The sequence below is a fragment of the Pelophylax lessonae genome (genome assembly GCF_965119305.1).
Source record: "Pelophylax lessonae genome assembly, chromosome: 10".
Lineage (NCBI taxonomy): Eukaryota > Metazoa > Chordata > Amphibia > Anura > Ranidae > Pelophylax > Pelophylax lessonae.
Genome location: NC_138777.1, coordinates 162,903,693 through 162,929,060, shown reverse-complemented (window position 1 = coordinate 162,929,060; position 25,368 = coordinate 162,903,693). Strand labels below are relative to the sequence as shown.

At 45.8% G+C, this 25,368-nt stretch overlaps 1 protein-coding gene across 1 annotated transcript in view; it reads left to right on the top strand.

Annotated features, from left to right (window-relative positions):
* Positions 1-25,368, top strand: part of EFEMP2 (EGF containing fibulin extracellular matrix protein 2) — a 129,701-nt gene that overhangs the window by 44,754 nt on the left and 59,579 nt on the right. The window contains exons 6-7 of the mRNA XM_082270181.1: positions 2,428-2,544; positions 8,737-8,856. Of these exons, the coding sequence (XP_082126307.1) occupies positions 2,428-2,544; positions 8,737-8,856 (237 nt within the window). The remainder of the gene's footprint in view (positions 1-2,427; positions 2,545-8,736; positions 8,857-25,368) is intronic.

Sequence of the window (25,368 nt, the reverse complement as noted above, 5' to 3'; positions counted from 1 at the left end):
ATATAGAAGGATCACAGGTGCTTTGTGATCATTTCAGAGAGAAGAACGGTCAGCTGTGTTTACAACAGCTGACAGTCCTTCTCTCACAGCAGGGAGCAATCGCGGATTAGCCGGTAGGCCATCGGTGCTGCGGTAAAAGTGCATCGGCATCCCCGCTGCCTAGTTGGGACGAAAGTGTACCGCCGGTGGTGCGCGCTCACCCCTAGAAGCACTCCTGCGAACTGACGTACCCCTACGTCGTTTCACACAGCAGAGCCAGCCTGCCACAGTATAACTGCGGCGGACAGTCGGCAAGTGGTTAAAAAAATCTAATTTTTTTTTATGTATGCATTCTTATCTCAGAAAAGTACCTTCTATTGCTCTCAGCTTCCTCCAGATCTTCAATATCCTGTACTTCCAGTTGCTGTGATCCTACTTCCTGTTAGAGGGTGGCTATGTTTCTTCTTCCAATGGCCCCACTGTATATAGAAAAGTAGCCGATCTCTTTTGTTCCTTTTTGAGATGGGTACGGACAATGGAATTTGTAAGTGTATATGATCACAACTCATTCCACACAAACAGAAGTGAAGAGGAAAAGAAAAGATTTGGGAACAAGGAGCCAGAAAAGCACAGCAAGAAACAATTTAACAGAAAAAAAGATTACAGTAGTGGATATGTTTGAATTATTTTTCGGAACTAAGAATATTGTTTAGTGTCATCTTAAATCTGATCTCCAGCTTTTAGTGAAATTTAAATAGTTTGGAAAAAACTGGTCCAAACTAACACCCTTCTCTACTAGATGTGCCTGCTGTGTGTGCTGTATAAACTGTATGTGGCCCCAGCTACGTACAGTAAACGGTACTGTGTTCCAGCAGTGGGACGTCATGTTCCCGTCTGACTCCTGGAACAAAATCAAGTTGGGCTAAGCTCTATGCCATTCACAGCAAGCTTTGTATTCTTTGAATGAATACAAAGCTTCCTGTGAATGGCTGAGGCGGAAAGCCGGGCAGATGATGTCACAGTCTCCCACTCAGGCAGGTATACTCTCAATATTTGAAAATAAAAATCATTAAATGAATATAGGAGCTGATTTTGTTGACCTCCTTCTGAAAACACTGCTTGCCGGTTGTTTTTAGCTTCAAAGCTCTCCAAAGCCTAAACTTAACCACTTCAGCCCCGGAAGGTTTTACCCCCCTAATGACCAGGCCAATTTTTTGCGTCTCGGCACTGCGTTACTTTAACGGACAATTGCCTCGACGCTGTACCCAAATAAAATTGATGTCCTTTTTTCTCACAAACAGAGCTTTCTTTTGGTGGTATTTGATCAGCTGTGCAATTTTTATTTTTTGTGCTATAAACAAAAAAAGAGCTTCAATTTTGAATAAAAAAACAATATTTTTCACATATTTTTCACATTCTGCTATACAACATTCCCAATAAAATAAAAAAAAATGTAAAAATCAAATTTTTTCATCATTTTAGGCAAATTTGTATTCTGCTCCCTTTTTTTGGTTAAAAAAATCACCATAAGCGTATTTTGATGGGTTTACGCAAAAGTTATCGTGTCTCCATACAAGGGAAAAGATTTATGTCATTTCTATTTATTTATTTATTTTACTAGTAATGGCAGCAATGAGCGATTTTTAGCTGGACTTCAATATTGTGGCGGACAGATTGGACACCTAATTTTTGACATTTTGGGGGGGGACCAGTGACATTACTACATCAATCAGTGCTAAAAATATGTTACTATAATAATGACACTGGCAGGGAAGGGGTTAACTCAGGGGCGATCAAAGGGTTAAGTGATGCTAGGGAGTTTTCTAACTGTGGGGGGGATGGGCTTGTGGAATCAACACAGAGACCTGTGATCCTAAATAGGAGGATCACAGGCGCTCTGTGCTGAGTCCAGAGAGAACAACGGTCTGCTGTGTTTACAACAGCAGACCATCATTCTCTCTCCATGGGGAGTGATCGCGGGTGCCCGGCAGCAATCGCGGCCGCTGGCCCCGTGAGTCAGCTCCCCTGCTGGCTAATGGGGGCATGCGCGTGCCCCCAGGAGCGCTCCCACAAACCACAGGTACGGCAGTTTGCGCAGCCGAGCCAGCCTGCCGCAGTATATCTGCAGCCGACGGTCGGCATGTAGTCAAAATAATCATGTATCAAGTAAATTCAGAGTGAAATTACAATTCTTGTTCTGTGCAATTGTTCCAGGTAAAAAAACTTAGATAGTATTAAAAAAATGGGCCAAAATGACCATCAGCAGTTGGCCTCCTCTGAAATTCTTCATAATAGGTATCCTGTAATGAATATAACAGGGCTAAAAGGGAGTTTGTCCTCAAGTTTCTCCTTAAGTCCCACAGCTAGAAGTCAGTTAATTGTAGAACTACACTCTCCCGCATACATTGCTTCTATTCCTCTAATACTTTGGTCTTCTTACCATTGCAGACATTGACGAGTGCAGATACAGATACTGTCAACATCGATGTGTTAATTCTCCTGGATCTTTCACCTGTCAGTGCGAGCCGGGATTTCAGCTGGCATCTAATAACCGCTCATGTGTAGGTAAGAAACTCTAAACTCTTTATCTGCTTTCGACAAGTATAGGGTCATGCAAAGAATGGTAACTTTCCATGCATGCACCATCTCATTTTGGTAGCCACCATACATTTTGTCTACAACCATGTTACATTAGTATACAGAATCTGGAAAATATAATCTTGCAACCAGCATTTGCCTGGTGAGGTCATATATTCACAAACAAAACCTGTGTGTGCTATTGAAGGCAGAATACTTTCAATGGCGAGATGCCAGAGGGATGTCAGAACTTGGACTAATGCTTGTGTTAAGTCATAGTTATTTAAATACAAGGTACCTTTATAGCTAAGTTTTAGGAGTGCAACATGTGGGGAAGGGTTGAAAGGTCTGTCAGGTTTTATTGCTGTTCCAACCCTTCACTGCCCTATTAAACATGTTATGGTTGTTGGTGTCCCTGTTGGAGAGGTTATTTTTTAATGGTCTTTCTTGGCAACCTCTGTCACTGGGACAGGGAGTGAGGAAAATCCTTCCGGATGGTGATAAATATACTAATATATGAATTAGTAGGTAGATGGTGCTGGATTCCCTACATTTTTTTTCCTAAAATCACAAAATAGGGTAAGGCTTGTTTAGGTGAATGGAACCTGGATTCTAGGTTGGCACCTTCTGCCTACCAAAAGGCTCCCATATCCACCTTAGGTTGTGACTGGGTAAAGTGAACTGAAGTGTCACCTTGTGATACTGCAGTCCAGGTACAAGTTTATACCAATGTGAAATCAAATAAAAGCCTAGCAGGGCTGAAAGATGACACATAATACAAGAATAAAACACACAAATAAATCAACCAAATTACCGAAGAGTGAAAATAAAACTCTTAGCAAAAGTAGTATTACAGCTAAAATTAATAATAATATACAATACATGATAATGGTCCAATATGAAACTTGAAGCTAGCTAGAATAAAGAAACACCAATAGAGAGATATGTTTACAAAGTATGGGATATAATCACGTTTTAAGTGGTTATCAACCTCAGACATGAAATATCCACAAAGCATATCCCGCTATAATATATACTTGTCTCCATCCAGAGCGGTAAGTGTCATTTCCGTCTGCTGCCCCATTCCTCTGCTATCTGTACGAGTTTCTTCTGACACTAAGAGAAAAAAGGTGACAGAGGAGGGATCTCCAGCTGATTAATAGCTCTTAGCTCTGTTCCTGTGTGCTGTGTAAAGGGAAGCATGTCCCTTCTCTCCAATCAGCTCTCAGAGCTCTACTCTCTCTAGAGCTCTAACTCTCCACCCACTTTTTTCTGACATCTCACACAAACTTTATAAATTCTGCCCTTTGAATTTCTGTAGAGAAGAGAAGACTGCAGATAAACAGGTATAACTTATAGAAGGATTAATTTAATCTCTGTGTATCACCTGAGACTAGTTACTTCCCTGAGTATATGTAAGGGTTTACAACCACGTTAAAGTGATTGTAAAGTCTTGTTTTCTTTACTATTAAAATAACAAACATTTTATACTTACAGTACCTGCCCTGTGTAATGGTCTTCTCGGGTCCCTGGCTAGAGCTCCTAGCCCCTCCCTCCTATTGAGTGCCCCCACAGCAAGCAGCTTGCTATTGAGGCACTCGAGCCGAGCTTCAGTTTCATGTATCCATTCAAAAACTGAGCTGCCGTTCGGGCCCACCCCCTCTCTATCCTGACTGGCTAACTGAGTTTAATTAACAGCAGCCGGAGCCCATGGCCCCACCGCTGTGTCTCGGCTAATCAGCTGAGACAGCTGACGGATTTGTGGACATTGCTGGATAGAGAGAGGGCTCAGGTAAGTATTAAGGGGGCTGAGGGGGGCTGCTGCACACAGAAGGCTTTTAATCTTAATGCATAGAATGTATTAAGATAAAAAAACCTTCTGACTTTACAACCCCTTTAAGTCTCTCTTTAAAGTAGATCTAAGCTTTAACATAACAATGTAATGTAAAAATTTTTAAAAATGAAGTTTTTATTAAAATAATACCCAACTATTACCTCATTAGCAAAGCCCCACCCCAACTAATTTGATTATCTTTGCCATAATTAGGTACATTTCTAAAGAAAGGTTAAAAGATTCTAGTGAATTAAGTTGTGTTTGAATTGCATAAAACAGGCAAAATGAATGTTTATTGGTTCTCTGCTCTGGACATATACTGTACACAAAACTGATAGTATTCACATACTGTAATCCTATCATAGATATAACATTTTTCATTGAATTCAAATAAACCTTGTCAGTGGCAGATACGAGTGAGCTGGCCTGCAGTTATATGGTCATGAACAATGGATTGCATTTGTCAATTTACCAAAAACCAGATTGTGTTTGCCAAATGCCTAACCCTCCTGTTAACAGTATGCTTGATCCCTGATTACCTATATCCTATTAATTACACTAATTTCTACACTAAAGCCTGGTACACACTGTTTTTTTTCCATTCAACCCAGCGAGTTGAATAAAAAAAACTGTCAGCTCCGGTCGGATCGATCCAACTTTAATACAGCGCTCTTCCCCGTTGAGCAGTTGTGTTCTGACATGGGGACGACCCCGCCCTCCCGCCAGAACACTTTGATCAGCGCTCTCTGCCATTGGCTGAGAGCGCTGTTTGGGAGCTGGTTGGCTGCTGGTTTCCAGCATGCTTGTCTGACAGAAGCCACGGCCAAAAGGCCAGCCTCTGCTGAACAGGGTACCATACACAAGGCCCAAATGTCGGCCGGGTTTTTTTTATGCCCATGTGTACGGGGCTTATCTGTCACACAGAGGTTTGCCTAATACCCTCTAGCCCTAACCCTGTACCCTAGTTTAAGCCAAATCCCTTCCCTTAGCTCTAACTGTCCCCTTGGCTCTTTTTGGAAGATGTTTCTGCATAGGGAAGCAGGAATGTACTACCGTATATACTCGAGTATAAGCCGACCCGAATATAAGCCGAGACCCCCTACTTTTGCCACAAAAAAGTGGGAAAACTTATTGACTCGAGTATAAGCCTAGGGTGGGAAATGCTGCAGCTACTGGACCCAACTGGACCACCACGAGACACAAAACAGGGGCTGCGTGCATGGTACAGGAGATAGCGCAGGTCATAGTACAGGCATTGCACAGGTCATGGTAAGGGCATGGCACAGGTCAGGGCACAGGTGATGGTACAGGCATGGCACAGGTGAAGGTATAGGCATGGCACAGGTCATGGTACATGCATGGCACAGGTCACAGTACAGGCATGGCACAGGTCACAGTACAGGCATGGCACAGGTCACGGTACAGGCATGGCACAGGTCACGGTACAGGCATGGCACAGGTCACGGTACAGGCATGGCACAGGTCACGGTACAGGCATGGCACAGGTCATGGTATAGGCATAGTACAGGTGATGGTATAGGCATGGCACAGTAAGTACAGGCATGGCACAGTAAGTACAGGCATGGCACAGTAAGTACAGGCATGGCACAGTATGTATAGGCATGGCACAGTAGGTAGAGGCATGGCACAGTAGGTAGAGGCATGGCACAGTAATTAGAGGCATGGCACAGTATGTATAGGCATGGCACAGTAATTAGAGGCATGGCACAGTATGTACAGGCATGGCACAGTAGGTATAGGCATGGCACAGTAATTACAGGCATGGCACAGGAGATGCAGTGCTGCGGGCATGGTACAGGAGAATGTCTGTACCATGCCCGCAGCACTGCATGAGGAAATACAGGGGCTGCGGAGGCATCTCACTTACCTGTCGGTGAGGCGCCGTCTTCGATTTAAAAATCGCGCCACCCGGCGCCGCCATACGTCACCGCAAATGCGCCACCGATGCTCGGAAAAAGCCGAACACGTTCGGCTATTTCCGGGCATGCGGCACATGCGCAGTGACACGTCGGCGCTGGGCGGCGCCATTTTTAAAAAGACACTCCAGTCAGTGACTCGAGTATAAGCCGAGGGGTGCATTTTCAGCATGAAAAAACATGCTGAAAAACTCGGCTTATACTCGAGTATATACGGTATATAATATCTATAAATATATATACAGTATACAGTATCTCACAAAAGTGAGTACACCCCTCACATTTTTGTAAATATTTTATTATATCTTTTCATGTGACAACACTAAAGAAATGACACTTTGTTACAATGTAAATTAGTGAGTGTACAGCTTGTGTAAATTTGCTGTCCCCTTAAAAAATAACTCAACACACAGCCATTAATGCCTAAACCACTGGCAACAAAAGTGAGTACACCCCTAAGTGAAAATGTCCAAATTGGGCCCAATTAGACACTTTCCCTCCCCGGTGTTATGTAACTCATTCGTGGTACAAGGTCTCAGGTGTAAATGGGGAGCAGGTGTGTTAGATTTGGGGTTATCGCTCTCACTCTCTCATACTGGTCACTGGAAGTTCAACATGGCAAGATCCTGAAACTGAGCTGTAGCACGATGGCCAAGACCATACAGCGGTTTAACAGGACAGGTTCCACTCAGAACAGGCTTCGCCATGGTCGACCAAAGAAGTTGAGTGCGCGTGATCAGCATCAAATCCAGAGGTTGTCTTTGGGAAATACATATATGAGTGCTGCCAGCATTGCTGCAGAGGTTGAAGGGTCAGCCTGTCAGTGCTCAAACCATACGCCGCACACTGCATCAAGTTGGTCTACATGGCTGTCGTCCCAGAAGGAAGCCTCTTCTAAAGATGTTGCACAAGAAAGCCTGCAGTTTGCTGAAGAAAATTACTGGAACCATGTCCTGTGGTCTGATGAGACCAAGATAAACTTAGATGGTGTCAATCGTGTGGCGGCAACCAAGTGAGGAGTACAAAGACAAGTGTGTCTTGCCTACAGTCAAGCATGGTGGTGAGAGTGTCATGATCTGGGGCTGCATGAGTGCTGCTGTCACTAGGGAGCTACAGTTCATTGAGGGAACCATGAATGCCAACATGTACTGTGACATACTGAAGTAGAGCACGATCCCCTCCCTTCGGAGACTGGGCCACAGGGCAGTATTCCAACATGATAACGACCCAAAACACACCTCCAAGACGACCACTGCCTTGCTAAAGAAGCTGAGGGTAAAGGTGACAGACTGGCCAAGCATGTCTCCAGACCTAAACCCTATTGAGCATCTGTGGGGCATCCTCAAACGGAAGGTGGAGGACCATAAGGTCTCTAATGTCCACCAGCTCCGTAATTTCATCATGGAGGAGTGGAAGAGGACCCCAGGGGCAACCTGTGAAGCTCTGATAACTCCATGCCCAAGAGGGTTAAGGCAGTGCTGGAAAATAATGGTGGCCTCACAAAATATTGACACTTTTGGCCCAATTTGGACATTTTAACTTAGGGGTGTACTCACTTTTGTTGCCAGGGGTTTAGATATTAAAAGCTGTGTGTTGAGTTAATTTGAGGGGACAGCAAACTTACACTGTTATACAAGCTGTACACTCACTACTTTACATTGCAGCAAAGTGTAATTTCTTTAGTGTTGTCACATGAAAAGATGTACTCACTTTTGTGAGATACTGTATATATACCCATAAAATACCTTCTTCCATTATCAGTAGGAAATACAGGTACATGTTTACATTGTTTTCTGTTGATAGTTGTAATCTTTTCATTAGGCCATTTGATGTAAAAACTTCATCTTTTCTTGTGATTTTCTTTCCTTGGTCAGAGGACAGTTTGGTAACTAGAAATATCTGCAGCTGGGAGGAAATTCTTTAAACAATCATTTTGCCTAAAAGCAGTTACATTAGATTTAATAGCTATTTGGAGGATTTGATATTTTCCAGACTTTGGTATAGGTTATTATCTAATCATCAACTTACAATGCGGTTAAATTATGGTTTTAGGAGTTTACTGAAAATAGAGTCTAGATTAGTCAGATTTCAGGAAGTAGCAGGGTTGTACATACAATATGAGTCCATAGAAGTGTTGGAAAAGACCAGCTGAGAAAGATTTCTCTGTAGAGTCGTCATTACAGGTCCCCGGAGAGAATTTTTGGCAGAGAAAGGGCTATGAAATCATGCATAAAATGGTGAGAATTCTCAGATGTCACAGTTAAGTGTGGCTTGGCAGCCCTCCAGAAAAGCTTATGCTGAACCATTATTGTGCAAGACACAAAAAGATACATTGCAAGAATTTTTTTTTTCTTGCTTATTGCCTTAATTAAAAGAACATGTTATACATAGTGCTCTTATCGCTTACAGATGTCAATGAATGTTCAATGGGCGCACCATGCCAACAGCGCTGCTACAACACTTATGGCACCTTTCTCTGTCGCTGTAATCAAGGCTATGAACTGGATCAGGACGGCTATACCTGCAATGGTAAGCACCCCTATGCTTTGTTATGCCATTATAAACTGTTATTTTGAGCAGCATAGTTAAGGAGAGTTTGAGTCTTCAGCTAATTCAACACACAATCTGATTTGTCCATTCTTCAGATGATAGCAGTTCATCTTAAAGAGAAAGCAATGTGGTCATGTTGGTGCAAACATTTTAATATTTTGGCTTTCTCATTGGTAATATTTCATATCTGATGTCTTTAAGTTCTGCCTGGTGCTGAAAAAATTAGATAAACATCTTCTATGGCCATACATTTTCTCTTACCCTCAGCAGCATGTAATTCATAGAACTCTTTGGCCAGTAGAAGGAGCAGAAGCTCCAAACGCGTAGCCTGCCCCTTCAGTACAGTGTTCATGCCGTCTTCCTGCTTCCTGTGACATCATTTCATCCACGCTGGTTCCAATTAACTTCCTGGTGGCCACAGAACGTGCTACGGATCCATTTTTGCCCTAGAAGCTTTGTGCATGCAGTTTAAAAGATGCCAGGAGAGACCAGAATGATACTATTTTACCAGGGCTGGACTGGGAATAAAATTCAGCCCTGGAAATTACATACCAGCCCCATAGCATTATTATACCGACCCAACAGCATAGCACCATTATTTTCTTGTTCATAGAAGAGAAAACCATGCATTTTAAAGCACATTTGATGAGTGTATTATATATAGATAAGAAAGATATGAAAGCATGTAGTGCTTCATATATATATGAGCAAATTCCGGTTAAAAGTGGTAAAAGTGCGGACATGATACAGGAGATGCAGGGGCTGCGGGCATGGTACAGGAGATGTCGGGAGCTGTGCGGCAATGGTACAGATCTCTGGCACTGCGCGGCAATCCCACATGGAAGAAAAATATATTTAAAATATATTATAAGAAAACATTTTTTATTTTTCCCAAATATATTGGAAATAAATTTGAAATGCTACAATTTTGGCCATATTCAATATATTTCTAAAATTTTTTTCCCTAAATATATTGGAAATATATTTTTCTTCCATATGGGATGGTACAGATGTCGGGCGCTGTGCGGCCATGGTACAGATGTCGGGTGCTGTGCGGCCATGGTACAGATGTCGGGCGCTGTGCTGCCATGGTACAGATGTCTGGCGCTGTGCAGCCATGCTACAGATGTCTGGCGCTGTGCGGCCATGCTACAGATGTCTGGCGCTGTGCGGGCATGGTACAGATGTCTGGCGCTGTGCGGCCATGGTACAGATGTCTGGCGCTGTGCGGCCATGGTACAGATGTCTGGCGCTGTGCGGGCATTGTACAGATGTCAGGCGCTGTGCGGGCATGGTACAGATGTCTGGTGCTGTGCGGGTATGGTACAGATGTCTGGCGCTGTGCAGGCATGGTACAGATGTCAGGCGCTGTGCAGGCATTGTACATATCAGGCGCTGTGGGGTCATGGTACAGATGTCAGGCGCTGCGCGGGCATGGAACAGGAGAGCAACACAGGACAAGTGGTCAGAGGCTGTGCATTTTTATGGGAGAGGAGAGAAAACCATGACAGGGGATCAGAGGCTGTGCAATGGATGGTAGAGGACAGAATGTACAGGTGACCACTGACCAGAGGCTGGAGGGGTACAGTCCTATTGCTCGGCCGGCCGGCACGCACCATCACGGAGAGGGCTGAAAATACATTTAAAAATTGCGCAGCCCGGCAGCATTATGTGACCGGAACTCCCCCTCCGGGCCCCGTCCTCGCTCCCCATACGTCCCTCCCCCTGTCAGCATGGCTCCTACCTGCCCCCCCGGAGCCTCCCCCGGGCACAGGCGGCGATAGGTAACCCAAGGAACATGACCAGAACTGCGCATGTGCTGTGTGGCCAAATATGCCGAAGCTTGTACATGTATCTTCGGAACGGCGCATGCGCAGTTGCCGTGTCAGCCGGGCCGGGAGACATTTCTTTACGGGCGCCGCTGCCCTCAAAGCGGCCCCAGGACAGGCTCTGTATTTTACCAGATGAGCTGTTTTTAACTTCTATCCTGTGAGTGTTATGTAATTTACTATTAAACCATTTACACTAATACTACACTCAGGTTGCCCTTCTTGCTTTTCCCTTTCTTACTTTATCCCGCAGAATCGGCTTTCTCTGAGAATAGCTACCACCAGTACAATTTATTAGAGAAATACACTTTTTTATTTGGACTTATGGCCTTTATACTTTAGTTGCATTTCCTTTGGACTATTTTAAATGTGCCTTATTATTTACGGATGCACTTTGTCTTTGTGCCAGTAGTTACTGTATTTCAATGCATGAACTACAGTCAGCCATTGTGGCTAATGGCTTGTAGTTCTGAATGGCCTGTGAAGTTGCTGATATGAGGCCTCAAAATTCACTCACAAGCCCTGCAGCTTGTAAACAGTCAGCCTGTATGGAGGTACAGGCTGAAAGCTGCAAGGCTTGTCTGCAGGAGTCTGGCATTGCACTCCTGATCCATTGATCTTATGTGCAGTGCTTTCCAGGTTCCTTAGGGAAACATAATGAATGCACATTTTTTTCTTGCAAAAATATGTGCATTTATTATTTTTTCCCAAAAGGTGAACTTTTCCTTTAAAAAAAATGGTAACTTTACAACAATGTGTTGTATTATAATATTACAGTTATAAATGTAGCACCCTCCTAGATAGGTGCTAGGTAGGGAGTATAGTTTGCTCTGCCTGCTTATCAGGAGAGCAGTGGGTAAAATATAGTTGCTCTATCTGCTTAACAGGGGAGCAGGATTTCTAGTGAGGCCTGTTGCATGTGTGATTCATCTGGTCTGAGGGAGTGTCCCCACCGTGTCCAATAGGGGAGCCTGTTGGACAGTGGAGGAAACCCAGCCAGTGACGCACAGGCTCTGTAACTTTCCCAGTGGATTAGCACAGACAGTGGTGCATCCTGGGATAGGTTATAAAAGCCAAGGGCACAAGTGACAGGGTGTCTTTGGATGGGAAGCTAGGTCCCAGGAGGAGGGTGACGGCTGTCTCTCCTCCTGACTGCTGAGGAAGGTGGTCACAGGTGGTCGGCCTAGTGAACCAGTGGTGTGGCTGAACCCAGAGGTCCAGTGAAACTAACTGTGGAGGTGAATGCAGAGCAACTCTGGAAAAACAGTGTCCGTGAGTACAGGGGAGCTTGCCAAAGGGTCTGCCCAGGAAGGGAACCCCTCCAGTAGCTAGAGTCACCAGACGGGTGTCAGCAAACAGGCAGTGATAGTAAAGGGGGTGCCAAGTTGTTAACCCTGAAGAGAATATTCAAACAGGAACAGTCTATTTTTCTTCACTTTTGTGGCAAGGTGAAGCAGTGGCCTTGCCACACAGTACAGATCATTGTCCTCGGTTCCTAGTTCATAGTTGGAGTATCCCACTCATCCCTTCTCCCATACCAGTTCAAACTAAAACACAAAAACCAAATCCCCTGGACTGATTATTGTCTGAGCCAAGAACTGTTACTGCTGTTTATCTACTGTCAGTTGCTAATGGTAACCCAGGGGACCCGAGAAAGTGTAATTCTCAGCAGCTCCCTAGGGGGCAGTGCTACATAAGTCTGCATATAAGCTAACACCAGACCTGGTACTTCTCCTTTTTTGTTGTCTAAGTCAGGGTTTTTCAACTGGGGTGCTGCAAAAAGTCCTCAGGGGTGCCGCAGCCACATCCCGGTCAGAGCGCTACTCTGTGTTAACTCTCGTGCTCTGCAACTCTGCGAGGAGAGAGAGAGCACAGCCCGCACGTCTCTCTCCTCCTCCCTGCAGCTATGTCTACTATTGTCAGCAAAGCAGTGGGCTGCCCACCCGCCCACATCCTACCATAAGAACATGTCGGGTGGCACTACAGCTTTCTGTTTTTGTTGGCAATAGTGCAGATAGCCGTAGAGAGGAGGAGAGAGAGCCGTGCGGGCTGTGCAGAGGCGCAGTGCATGGGAGTTAATACAGAGTAGCACTCTTATCCCAATGTGCAGGATTTTATCACTGCCCCTATCTCATCCCCACACTGCTCCTGTACAGACAGCATAAATGGTGGGTAGGGGCAGATAATGGATCTGAGAGACTGGGGAGAGAGAGCACAGCCTGCATTTGTGCTAGAAGGAGGGGGGGGATTTGGGGGGGGGGGGGTTGTGCTAATAGGGTAAGGTGACCAGATTTTTAAAATAAAATCCGGGGACATATTTTTTTTTTTTTTATTGGCAAATGGAACAGGACTGCATTATACACAGAGCATTGGGCAAAGGACAGCATAATACACAGAATGCTGGGTACAGGACTGCATAATACACAGAGCACTGGGCACAGGACTGCATAATACACAGAGCGCTGGGCAAAGGACTGCATAATACACCGAGCACTGGGTTCAGGACTGCATAATATACAGAGCGCTAGATACAGGACTACATAATACACAGAGCACTGAGCATAGGACTACATAATACACAGAGTGCTGGGCACAGGACTACATAATACACAGAGCACTGGGTACAGGACTACGTAACAGAGCGCTGGGTTCAGGACTACATAATACACAGAGCGCTGGGCACAGGACTGCATAATACACAGAGCGCTGGGCACAGGGCTGCATAATTTACAGAGCGCTGGGCACAGGACTACATAATATACAGGAGGGTGTTACACAAAGAGTGCAGGGTTCAGGAGGTTTGCTATGCACAGAAGACACCTCTGCCCTCACATCCATAGCTCACCACTGCACCCTTCTCTCACAGATTATCTCTGCAGCCAACTCTTAGCCCTTCCCCCACAACAGCTAAACTCTCCATCTCTCCATGCAGCTGCATCAGCCCTGACCCCTGCTCCCCCACTGCCTTCCCCTGTGTACAAACACTACTTCCTGTATCCGCTCACCTCCCGGGGTATCGTTAAAAAACCATACCCTGTGAAAATTCCATACCCACGTCACTTCCTGTCATAAACGTAAAGGAACAGCTGAGCAGCGTAGCAGTGTGCATGCTCACAGCTCCGGATACGTCATTGAACAGCTGAGGAGCTTAGCATTGCGCATGCTCGGAGGGTAGGGAATTTTCACGGTAGTGTGTGTAACGTTACACCGCCTCAGCTGTTGCGGCGTTTACATTAAAGGTTACATTAAAACATCTCGGCGGCAATATGAATCTTCTCCGCTCCTACCCATGTCAATTCCCTGATCTCGGCTACGAAATGTAAAAGCGGCTGTATGAAATCGAAATCATGGAGATCTCGGCTCCGTGATTTATATTTTCATAGACCCGCCGCCCCTTTTACATTTAGTAGACAAGATCAGGGAAGTGACATGGGTAGGAGCGGAGATGATTCATATCGCAGCCGAGATGTTTTAATGTAACCTTTAATGTAACCGCCTCAACAGCTGATGCCACACTACCGTGAAAATTCCCTACCCTCCAAGCATGCGCACTAGTAAGCTCCTCAGCTGTTCAATGACGTAGGTGCACTGGAAGTGACGAGGGTAGGGAATTTTCACGGGTATGGTTTTTTCACGGAACACCGGTCTCGGCCCTCTATATAGTCAATTTTTGGCTTTGCTTCTCCTCCACTGAACAGCAGCAGGAGTGGCAGTGAGATCATCCAGCAGGGGGGCGTCGTCATTCAAGAGACCAGGCTGTCTCTCAGCCAACATGGGATGCTCTGTCTACCTTAATCCGGCCCTGAATCCGGGGACAAAACCGGGGACAGACTTGTTCTGGGGACAATGTCCTCAGTCAGGGGACTGTCCCTGGGAACCTGGGGACATCCGGTCACCCTATAATAGGGGAGATTTGAAGGGATTGTGCTGGGAGAAGGGATTGGGTGGGGGGGGAGGGGGCTAGAGCAGGGTTTGTTCTAGGATTGGGGATTTGGGAACGGGGGGGGGGGGGGGAATTGTGCTAGAAAGTTGAATTTGAGGGGGGGGGGTTTGTACTATGAGTTGGATTTTAAGGAGGGGTTGTGCTAGAAGGGCAAATTTGGGGGCATTTGTGCTAGAAGGGGGAATTCGGAGGAAGAAGAGTTACAACGGAAGATCATTAAACTCTGCCTCACAGACCACATTTTAGGGCTTATTCACACCAGACAAAGTGAGGTAACAAGTGTGAAATTGCACGTTTTCCTGTACCGCACAAAAATGTGGCTGCCTTTTTGTCATTTCTTAATGACACCCCCACGCATCTAGCAAATGCATGTACGTTCGTGGCCATTAAAAATGCGACGTGCGCATATACGCAAAAAGAGCGTAAATGAGCCCTCAGACTGGTGTGTCCGGGATTGTGTACAGTAATAAAGGGTGCCTTGACTGAAACAAAGGTTGAAAAGCACTGTCATTTCCACCAAAACAAAAGTACAAGCACCAAACTTGCTATTGATGACTTCAAAGCAGTATCTTTTTGCCTGGGTAGGGGCATGGATTCTACGCCTAAACTGTACATAGGGCTTTAAAGTATATCTAAGCCCAAGAACCAAAATGTATTATATTGCAGCTTATCAGTCCTTAGAAGTGGCTGCATAAGGGCTCTTTCACACGGGCGTTCCGTATGTCCGTTTTTCATCCCATCCGTTTGCGGATGAAAAACGGACATAATGTATCTCTATGTAAATACGGATGTCATCGGATTATCATCCTCTGACATCTGTTTTTTGTCAGTTCAGTTCAGTTCAGTTTTTTTGAACGGAGGAGAACCCTATTTTTTCTTCCTTTCAAAAAACGGAACTGAAGCAAAAACGGATGTCAGTGGTGTCATCCGCAGACATCCGTTTTTACATAGACATGCATTATGTCAGTTTTTCATCCGCAAACGGATGGGATGAAAAACGGACATAGGGTCCTTTCACACGGCCGCTCCGCTGCTTTCCGTGTGTCCGCAAATCATCCTATTTTTTTGCGGATGATTTGCGGACATCAATGTAAGTGAATGGCACTGCGGGTGTCAGCGGAATACCATCCGCTGACACCCGATTTTCCTCCTGTCAGTTCTGTTCCGTTTTTATGAACGGAACAGAACCCTATTTTTCCTTCCGTGTAAAAAACGGAAAGGAAGGAAAATCGGATGTCAGCGGTGTCATCCGCTGACATCCGCAGTGCCATAGACATACATTATGTCCGCATATCATCCGCAAACGGATGGGATGATATGCGGGCACACGGAGCGGATGACAGAAATGTCATCCGCTCCGTGGAAAAAAAAAAAAAAAAGTCTAGCAGGGGACCTTTCACACGGTGCGGCCGTGTGAAAGGAGCCATACGGACCAGATGACACAAGTGTCATCCGTGTCCGTTACAAAAAAAAAAAAAAAGGAACTGATCGGGCAAAAAAAAAGGAACGCCCGTGTGAAAGAGCCCTTAGTGTTTTTTACAGGATAAGAACTTTTCTGCAAGTACAGAAAAATACCTGCTGATCTTGCCAGAAATCCAGTATGTTTGTAACATCCTATGCACTGTATTGAAATATCAAACAATATTATCAACTCTAACCTTTACCTGTGTCAACTACATGTGAACTACAGAACACCTCCCCATTATGTTATGGAGGTCAGGGGTGTTCTGTAGTCCTAATGCACTGTGTATCCTAGGATGAAAATGTAAATCCTCCAAAAATACATTACAGTGAGTGTGTGTAAAGCTGGATACACACTATACAATTTTCTTTAGATTTTTTTCCTTTAGATTTACCAAAACCATATAATATTAGGTTAAACCTAAACACTTTCAATTTATATGCAATCAGGCAGGCCTGCGCACTACATAGTTGAGGGTAAATCTAAAGGAAATCTACCAATAAAAGTTGTATAGTGTGTATCCAGCTTTACTGGCAAGATCAGTAGATGAAAAAAAAGAACATTTATATTGTATATTGCATTTTTGACTTTCTTTCAATGCAATTTTGTTGCGCTTTCTGAATTCCTGACTCCTTGCCCGCAGCTGTGAAATTTGGATACGTGACTCAAAAAATGCACCAAAAATACACCATGCTTTTTTTTTTTGTGTTTTTGGTGCATTTCCTATACCAATCAATAGGAGGCGTGTTTTTTGGTGTGCTTTTGAAATGTGTACCAAAGATGCAACACGCAGGACTAATCAAAAAGCAGTGCAAACGCAGCGTAGCAATATGACCAGTTACAAAGGATTTAGAGGAAATAATTTCCATGCTCTTTTGTCATGTTGGAAAGGTGTGTTTTAGTGCTGCAAAATCAGTGTGAAAGGGGCCTAGAGTACGTGTTATCCCAATTTGTCTGCAAATGTGGAAATGCAATTTAAGTATAAATTTAGCCCTGCCACCTTCTGTTAAGTGGCAACCCTGTCATTCAGTATTGAAATGCTAATGTACAGAGTGTAGGGACTGTCGCTTTTTCTGTGACTGTCATTTTTCTCACTTGGTAGATGACATCTACAAAGCCTGAACAATACTTGATTTGAGGGCTTTGCTTGCAAAAATCCAAACAAATACAGTATGCGTAGCACTGTCCCTGTAGAACTTGCTGTGTGAGGACTTCTTGGGTCTCCCTCTGGTTACATTGCAGACTAGGGGATTTTTAACACATCCATCCTTACTCCTATTTGTTCATTAGTCAATAACAGTCCAGGGCATTTGGTTTTGTATTTATTGTGGAACTTGGATGGGAGAAGAGAATAGTGGGATACTCCGACTAAACTATTCACAGTAGATAAGGACAACTCTCACTTGGCCTCACCAGATTACTTGTGGAAGCAGACACACTGCTTTTACCATATTGCCATTATAAGGAAGAGTTAAGTCTTGCTCTCTTTAGCAGCAGACTTGATGCAACTACTTTATCTTCAGGACACTCTTCAAGTGGACAGCATCCACTTGACTGACACTCTTCAACTGACTCTTCTAGTTGAAGAGATGGCCCTCACAGGACAGGCCCCATGACACAAGTCTGTACTCACAGTAGGCAGAATCAGATACTTCCTGGTGTCTCCCTTCCAGTTAGCTCTGCAGGATCTCTGGGTTCAGCTTCTTTCTGACTTTCAGGCCCTCAGGTTGACTACCCAAGGCCACATAGCAGCTCTACAGAGGATGGGCAGCCATCCCCTCCCTCTGGGACTCTGCTTTCCAGCTAAAGACCTCGAGCACATGTGCCCCTGGTATTTATACAGTCACCCAGCATGCAACAAGGATCTTTCCTCTGCCAATCATCTGGGCTGTAATAATGCCTGTGCCCTCACTTGTCAGGTTTCCTCCCACTGTCCAATATGCCTCCCTTTTGGCTACTGTGAAACATTCAGTCAAGCTGAGCTGCACCTGAGCACCATGAGCAGACCCTATCAATGGATCCTGCTCCCTGGTAAGCAGAAAGCACTCTAAATTTACCTGGCAATTTTCCTGGTAAGCAGAAAGAACCAAAAACTATGCTCTCTTCCTACCTAGGAGGGTACTACATATGTTAGTCACTAAATACCTTTAGTTTTACATAAGATTAATGGCAGGGTTTGGTGATATTTGGTTCTTTTCGACCCTATCTTGCATAGCGCCTAATTGACTATCACGTGGAGGGACTGTAGCTTTCTGGACCCATGTTACTCTGTTTATCCTTCCTTCTCAGTTGCCCCTCTAAAAGTATGATGTATAGATTTCCATTCCAAAAATATTTTAGTCTAACTAATGTGTGTTATACTACACTAAACCCATCATTTCAACCATGTTATAATTTTATTTGTTATTTTAATAAATTGCGGACCGCCCACCATACATATACGGCGGTAGGGCGGCCACTCTGTGCCAGATCATGTACCTAGTTCTTAATCTAACACTTCTGGATCTGGGGAGCCGCTGGCAGCCCGCTCCCACTGTGATTATACCCAGTGGGAGCTGATCAGTGGGTACCATGGACTCGATGTCCACTGGCACCCGACGATGCTTCTGTACAGAGGGGGAATGGCAGTCTACCTATGTAAACAAGGTGGATTGCTGTGCTGTCAGTACAGAAGGCATGGATCCTGTGTTCCTGTAAAGCAGGAACACAGATCCATGCCTTCCACTAGTAAAAGCACCTCCCTCACTACACTGAATCACAAGCTAGGCACACAGTTAACCCTTTGATCCCCCCTGATAGTAACCCCTTTCCCAGCCAGTGTCTTTCATAAAGTGACAGTGCAAATTTTTTTGCACTGAACACTATATTAGTGACACTGGGCCCCAAGAATTGTCAAAAGTGTCAGTCAGTGTCCTATTTGTCTGCCGCAATATCGCAGTCCCACTGATCGCTGCCATTAGTAGAAAACAAAATAAATGAATAAAAATATCACAAAGTTTGTAGACGCTATTACTAAACCAAATAATATACGCTTATTGAGATTTTTTTTTTTACCAAAAATATATAGCAGAATACATATTGGCCTGAATTGATGAAGAAATTAGATGTTTTACATTTTTTTTATTTGATTTTTTTTTAGCAGAATTTAAAAATATATATATATACAGTATATATATATATTTTTTTAAATAGTCAGCCTTTTTTTTGTTTATAGCTTATAGCGCAAAAAATAAAATCTGCAGAGTTGATCAAATACCACCATAATAAAGCTCTATTTGTGGGGGAAAAAAGGACAAATATTTTATTTGGGTACAGTGTTGCATGACCGCGCAATTGTCAGTTAAAATAACGCAGTGCCGTAGCACCAAAAAATGGTCTGGTCGTGAGGGGGGGAGGGGGGGTAAATCTTCTGGAGGTCAAGTGGTTGAAGAGTTGTATGAAAATATACATGACTAGAGTACTAAAGATGTCTTGTCCCCTTCCGCTTTGACCTATACCTCACCCTCCAATCCTTTAGTGACCACTTGGACAACAAGCTGGAGTTAATGGCCAAAACAGCCTTTTATTAACCCAAGTAATAAATAACACATAAAAAAAATAAAAACTTAAATACAGCGTAAATACAGTATAATTGGAGCCTCAAGAGATCCTAGTAGGCATCAATCAAAAGATAATACCTGTGACCTACTTAAAACAAGCCTCCAGACAATCAGCCTCAGATACTTCCATTAGAACAACTGGAGCCGTACATCAGACGGGTCCCTACAAAGTACCTTTTTGTGCCCACAGTAACCTACAAGAACCTTGCACCCTTGCTGGCTGCCTGACAATAATCATCCCAACAATCTAACCACCAAATAAAATTGCCTACAAGAAAAAAGGTAAAATACCAGGGGCGGTTGGGAGGAAAGTTTTCCCTGGCTGATCTCTCTTCCAACTGAAGACTCCTGCCCCATCTTGCTTAACCACCCCCTCCCCCCCCACCGCTCCACCCGCTCCCCACCTTGTACCCAATCATATTCCTTTTTTTTTTTTTGAAAAATTCTTTTTATTGATTTTTAAAGAAAGAACAGAGTAACACAAACAGACATACACAGCAGCCAAAAAAAGACATACAATAACCCAACAACAACCACCCCCCCCCCCCCACCCACCCAAAAACGACCACCAGCACCCTGAGAAGACCAGGAGCAACGACTGCAGGGGGTCAGTGCAGGCCACCGTCCAAGGACAGCACGACCTACCACCGGCCTCCGGAGTAAACAACCTTCGGTCCCTCCTCATAAACAACACATCATATCACCCCCCTACCCGGGATCAAAACATGTCAATTCAACATTAAAGAGACCCAGTATCTGGCTGTACTTGCAGGACTACAAAGCTAGGATACAAGATAGCATAAGTACACTTCTATAGAGCGTTCAATCTACCAGCATCATAACAATTACACAATATACAGTTCAGCACACAGTGTCTGAGGAGTCCACCCACGCCCTCCAAACCTTGTCAAATTTTTTCGGGCAACCTCGTGAGAAATAGGTGGCTTTGTAGAGGGGTAGCATTGCATTCACTAGGCCTTTCCAGAACAGTAAGGATGGCGGGGAAACCTTCTTCCAATGTAGTAAAATAGCCTTTTTGGCATAGAATAGAAGAATGCTCAGCAAAGTCCTGTGTGCCACCGAGGGGACCACCTCCTCCACCAAACCCAGCAAACAGACTCTCTGGGTTCGCGGAATCGGGGTCAGCAGCACCTCGGCGAGACAGGACGTCACTGCAGTCCAAAACTGCTGAATTTGGCCACAGCCCCAAAAAATGTGAGTTGCATCTGCGGGGGAAGCGGAGCAACGCCAACACTCCGCAGACGAAGTCGGGAACATTCTGGCTAGACGGGCCGGAGTATAGTAAATCCTGTGGAGGAATTTAAATTGAATTAGCTTGTCCCTAGCAGCTACTAAATATTTGAAAGGCTCCGTCCATACATCATCCCAGTCCTCCCCCTGTAGGTCCGGCACCTCAGCCGTCCATTTTTCCCTACATCTAACTATGCCAGGGGGTGTAAGTCGGAACATATCCTTGTACACAGTGGAGAGAGTTTTGAGTGTGGTATCACAGGTCAACACGCATTCTAAGTCCGAAGGAGACAGCTCTACAGAGGATGAGGCAAATTGGGCCTGAAAGGCATGACGCAATTGGAGGTATCTGAATATAAAGCCACTAGGTAGGTCGAATTTCTCCCGCAAACGGTCAAACGGCAAGAGAGCCCCCGCCGCTGTTATATCACCCAAGGTTTTTATACCCCGTGTCGCCCACAACATCAAATCAGGTAAGTGACGAAAATGGGGAAAGGTAGGGTTCATCCACAACGGCTCGGAAGGGGAAGATCCAACATAACTGGGGCATGTCAATTTCAATGACTGGGCCCAAGCCCTAACAGTCGCCCTCATGGAGAGCGTTAAAGGGAGATCTGAGCCCAGACCCCTAAACAGCGCCAACCTAAGGGTTTCGAAGGAGCCCAGGTGGGCCGCCTCTAAGATAGTTGCCGAATCCTCCCCGTCCGCCCGCAGCCAGCGCCGCGCAAACACCATCTGTCCTGCCAAATAATACTTGCGCCAATCGGGCAGTGCCAGGCCTCCATTACCCCACGGTTCCTGGAGGGCCCGAAGGCCAATCCTGGGAACCCCGGGCGACCAGAGGAATGAACAGACGAGGCTGTCCAACTTCCGGAAAAAGGTCAGTGGTACCCATAGCGGAGAGTTGCGGAGGAAATATAAGACTACAGGCAGAAATTTCATCTTAAGGACACTAATACGACCTAATAATGAAAGTTGCAGACGCTTCCAAGCTTGGATATTTTGTTGGAGTTTAGGCAATAGAGGGGCCAGATTCAACGAGAAATAATCCTGGGGACGCCTAGTTATCTTGATCCCCAAGTAGGTGAAGCTATCCACCCAGTGAAGAGGCAGGTCCCCAGCCGCAGCAGGTCGAGCACCGTCATCGAGAGGCAAAATGGAGGACTTACTCCAGTTAACACGAAGCCCTGAGCACCTGCCAAAATCGTTCAGGATGGACAGGGCCGCTCTCAAGGAGGGACCCGGATCTTCCAGGAACAACAGCATGTCATCGGCATATAACGCCAGACATTCTTTAATAGAGCCGACTTTAATCGACCCTACGGCCGGGGAGCTGCGCAGTGCGGTCGCGATGGGTTCAAGGGTAAGGGCAAACAGGAACGGGGAGAGGGGACACCCCTGCCTCGTCCCCCTCCCCACCCGGAAATATGGGGAAGTGAGATAGCCCAACCGTATGGCTGTTCTAGGGCTTGCGTAAAGGAGTCGGATCCAGGTCTTGAATTTGGGTCCGAACCCCATACGATCCAGCGTCTTGTGCATAAAGGCCCAGTCGACCGAATCAAAGGCCTTCTCAAAGTTGATTGAGACCACCACCCGCTGCCCCGACACCTCCCCAGGAATTTGAAGATGGGTGAACAATCGCCGAATGTTAGTGTCCACAGATTTACCCGGCATAAAGCCCGTTTGATCCGGGTCTATCAATGAGTGAATAACCCCAGCCAAACGAGTGGCCAGGACCTTCGTCAGGATTTTAAGGTCCATATTTAAAAGGGCGATAGGGCGATACGAGGAGCAGTTCAGGGGGTCCTTACCCGGTTTCTGAAGCAGCACCATATAGGCATCCATCATGGAGGGAGGAAGTTCCTCCATCTCCAAACAGTGCTGCAACAGAGAGCTAATTCTAGGCGCTAAATGTTCGGAATATTGTTTGTAAAAGTCAGCAGGGAAACCGTCAGGACCCGGGGCCTTATGTGGTGGGAAGGCCGCAATGGCTCTTGCCACCTCTAAAGTCGTTATCGGAGCATCCATGAGGGCGCTATCCTCCGCCGACAAGGATGGTAAGTCAACTCCCTCCAGGAGGGCATCCGCGTGCATAGAGTCACTATCCGGTAGTGGGGCGTACAGGGCCTCAAAATAGTCAGTAAATGTCTCCAAAATGTCACGAGGATCCGACTTGAGCACACCCCCAGCGGCCCTGATAAGCGGGATATTAACTGGCGGCTGCTGGTCAGCCACCAGCAGTGCCAGGAACTTGCCATTCTTATCGCCCTGTGCGAATATAGAAGCCCGTAGATTGTTAGCTTCTGTATGAGCAAGATCAGAGACGTGAAGAGAGAGAAGGCGTCTCGCCTCCAGCAATGCAGCATAGCTGGAATCAGACGGCAAGGCCGCGTTCTCCTCCGCACATCTCCGCTCCCCCTCCTGTAACATCCTCACCTCTTCATTGTGATCTTTCCTAGCGGATTTAATGGCCGATATACACTCTCCCCTCGCCACTGACTTAAACGCCTCCCACACCACTCTCTGATCAGCTGAGTCCACATTTTCTGGCCAATATGACTGGATCGACTTTTCAAGGTGGGAAGCGACCTGATCCTGTTGGAGCCAGCCCGCAGCCAGGCGCCAACCCCGCACTCCAGCCCCCAATTGGAGGTTCACTGTCAAGAGTAGCGGGTTGTGATCAGACACTCCCCCGGCCCTGTATTCCGAGGCAGTCAAAAGGGATTGCATCCTGGCAGTACCAAACGCCAGATCTATGCGAGCAGAGGAACGATGAGCAGTGGACAGGTGAGAGTATTCCCTCAAGAGCGGATGCTTCCATCTCCAAAGTTCAGTCAAGCCCACCGTGGAAGCCCAGGTGAGCAGATCCACCGAGGGCGGTCTATTGGGGTTGGAAGTATCCAAGGTAGCATCCAGGATGGCATTAAAGTCACCCATGAACAGTACAGGTAAATGCATATATTCAGCCAACTTATCAGTTAAATCATATAGCAGTTGTATCTGAAAAGGTGGAGGCACATAAACAGCGACCAACAGCATGGTAACAGAGTACATATCTAAAAGCACAGCCACGTATCTGCCCCCTGGATCGGAGATCACCCGCTGGATCGAACACGGGATAGATTTACTAATGAGGATGGAGACCCCTCTAGCATAGGTGGAGTACGTGGCATGAAATGCCCTTTGTATCCACGGCCTACGGAGAGCCAAAATCAAGTTCCCATCAAGGTGGGTCTCCTGCAGGAGGATGACATGTGGCTTAATGAGCTTTAAATACTGAAAGACACTGGCACGTTTGAACTTATTGTTCAGGCCCCTCACATTCCATGAGAGAAGTTTTATATTGTCAGCCATGGGAATCGAGAAAAAAATTACACAGAGCCCGTGTAAGGGCTATGGGCAGGATGAAAAAAAAAAGGGACCCATAAATTACCCCCTCAAAATATACATGAGCAAACAAAAACAGGTGCCGGTGTAGAACTCCCCATGCCATTATACCAGAACAAACCCCCCAACAAACAAAGAAAAAGGGAAAGTTGAACAAAAACGAGCTTTCCCAAAACATGAAAAACGTAGTCTGGTATGCGGCTTCAATCCCAAACTGCCCAAAAAAAAGAAACAGTGACGCACGTCAGTTCTCCAATGTGAGCAACAGTCCGGTATAGAAGATGTTCTTACAGTTCCGATGGAGTCTCTGAGACCGGATCACCCGGTGTGCAAGGAGGGCGCCACGACACCCCCCTCCTCCAATAACCAGTCTCCAGATAGCAGGATAAGGAACCCCAAAAGTAGACATTCCCACACCACCAACAAGCCGTGGACATCCAGAGGGAATGGTATGACAGGAGGAGAAAGTCAGCAGGGGCAGCGTACAGCAGGAAAACAAAAAAATAAAAAATGAAAAAAGGAAAAAACGGACCACAGCCAAAGGGTAGCTAGCCGAGAGCACTGGCAGTCAGGACTCATCACACGCCATCCAGCCAGTCCGAAGCCTCTTGAGGAGTGTCAAAGAATTCCACCGAGCCCTTGTACTGCACTCTGAGCCTGCTAGGATATTGCATACTATAGATAAGTTCCTTGGCCCTTAGGCGCTTCCTGACATCCGTAAAGGAACGCCTGCGGCGTTGCGTCTCCGCTGAGAAATCGGGGAATAGCATGACACGTGCATTCTCAAAGCGAAGTTCAGGGTGTTTCCGCGCCTCCGAGAGGAGCATGTCTCTGTCCCTGTAATTGAGGAACTTCACCAGGAACGGACGGGGGGGGGGGCTCCAGGGGGTCTGGCCCCAGTTGGCACTCTATGAGCCCTCTCCACCACATACGTGGGGGATAAATTCTCCAGAGAGAGCAGTGGTTTGAAGAACTGCTCCGCGAATGTAGCAGGCTTTTTCCCCTCCAGCCCCTCAGGAA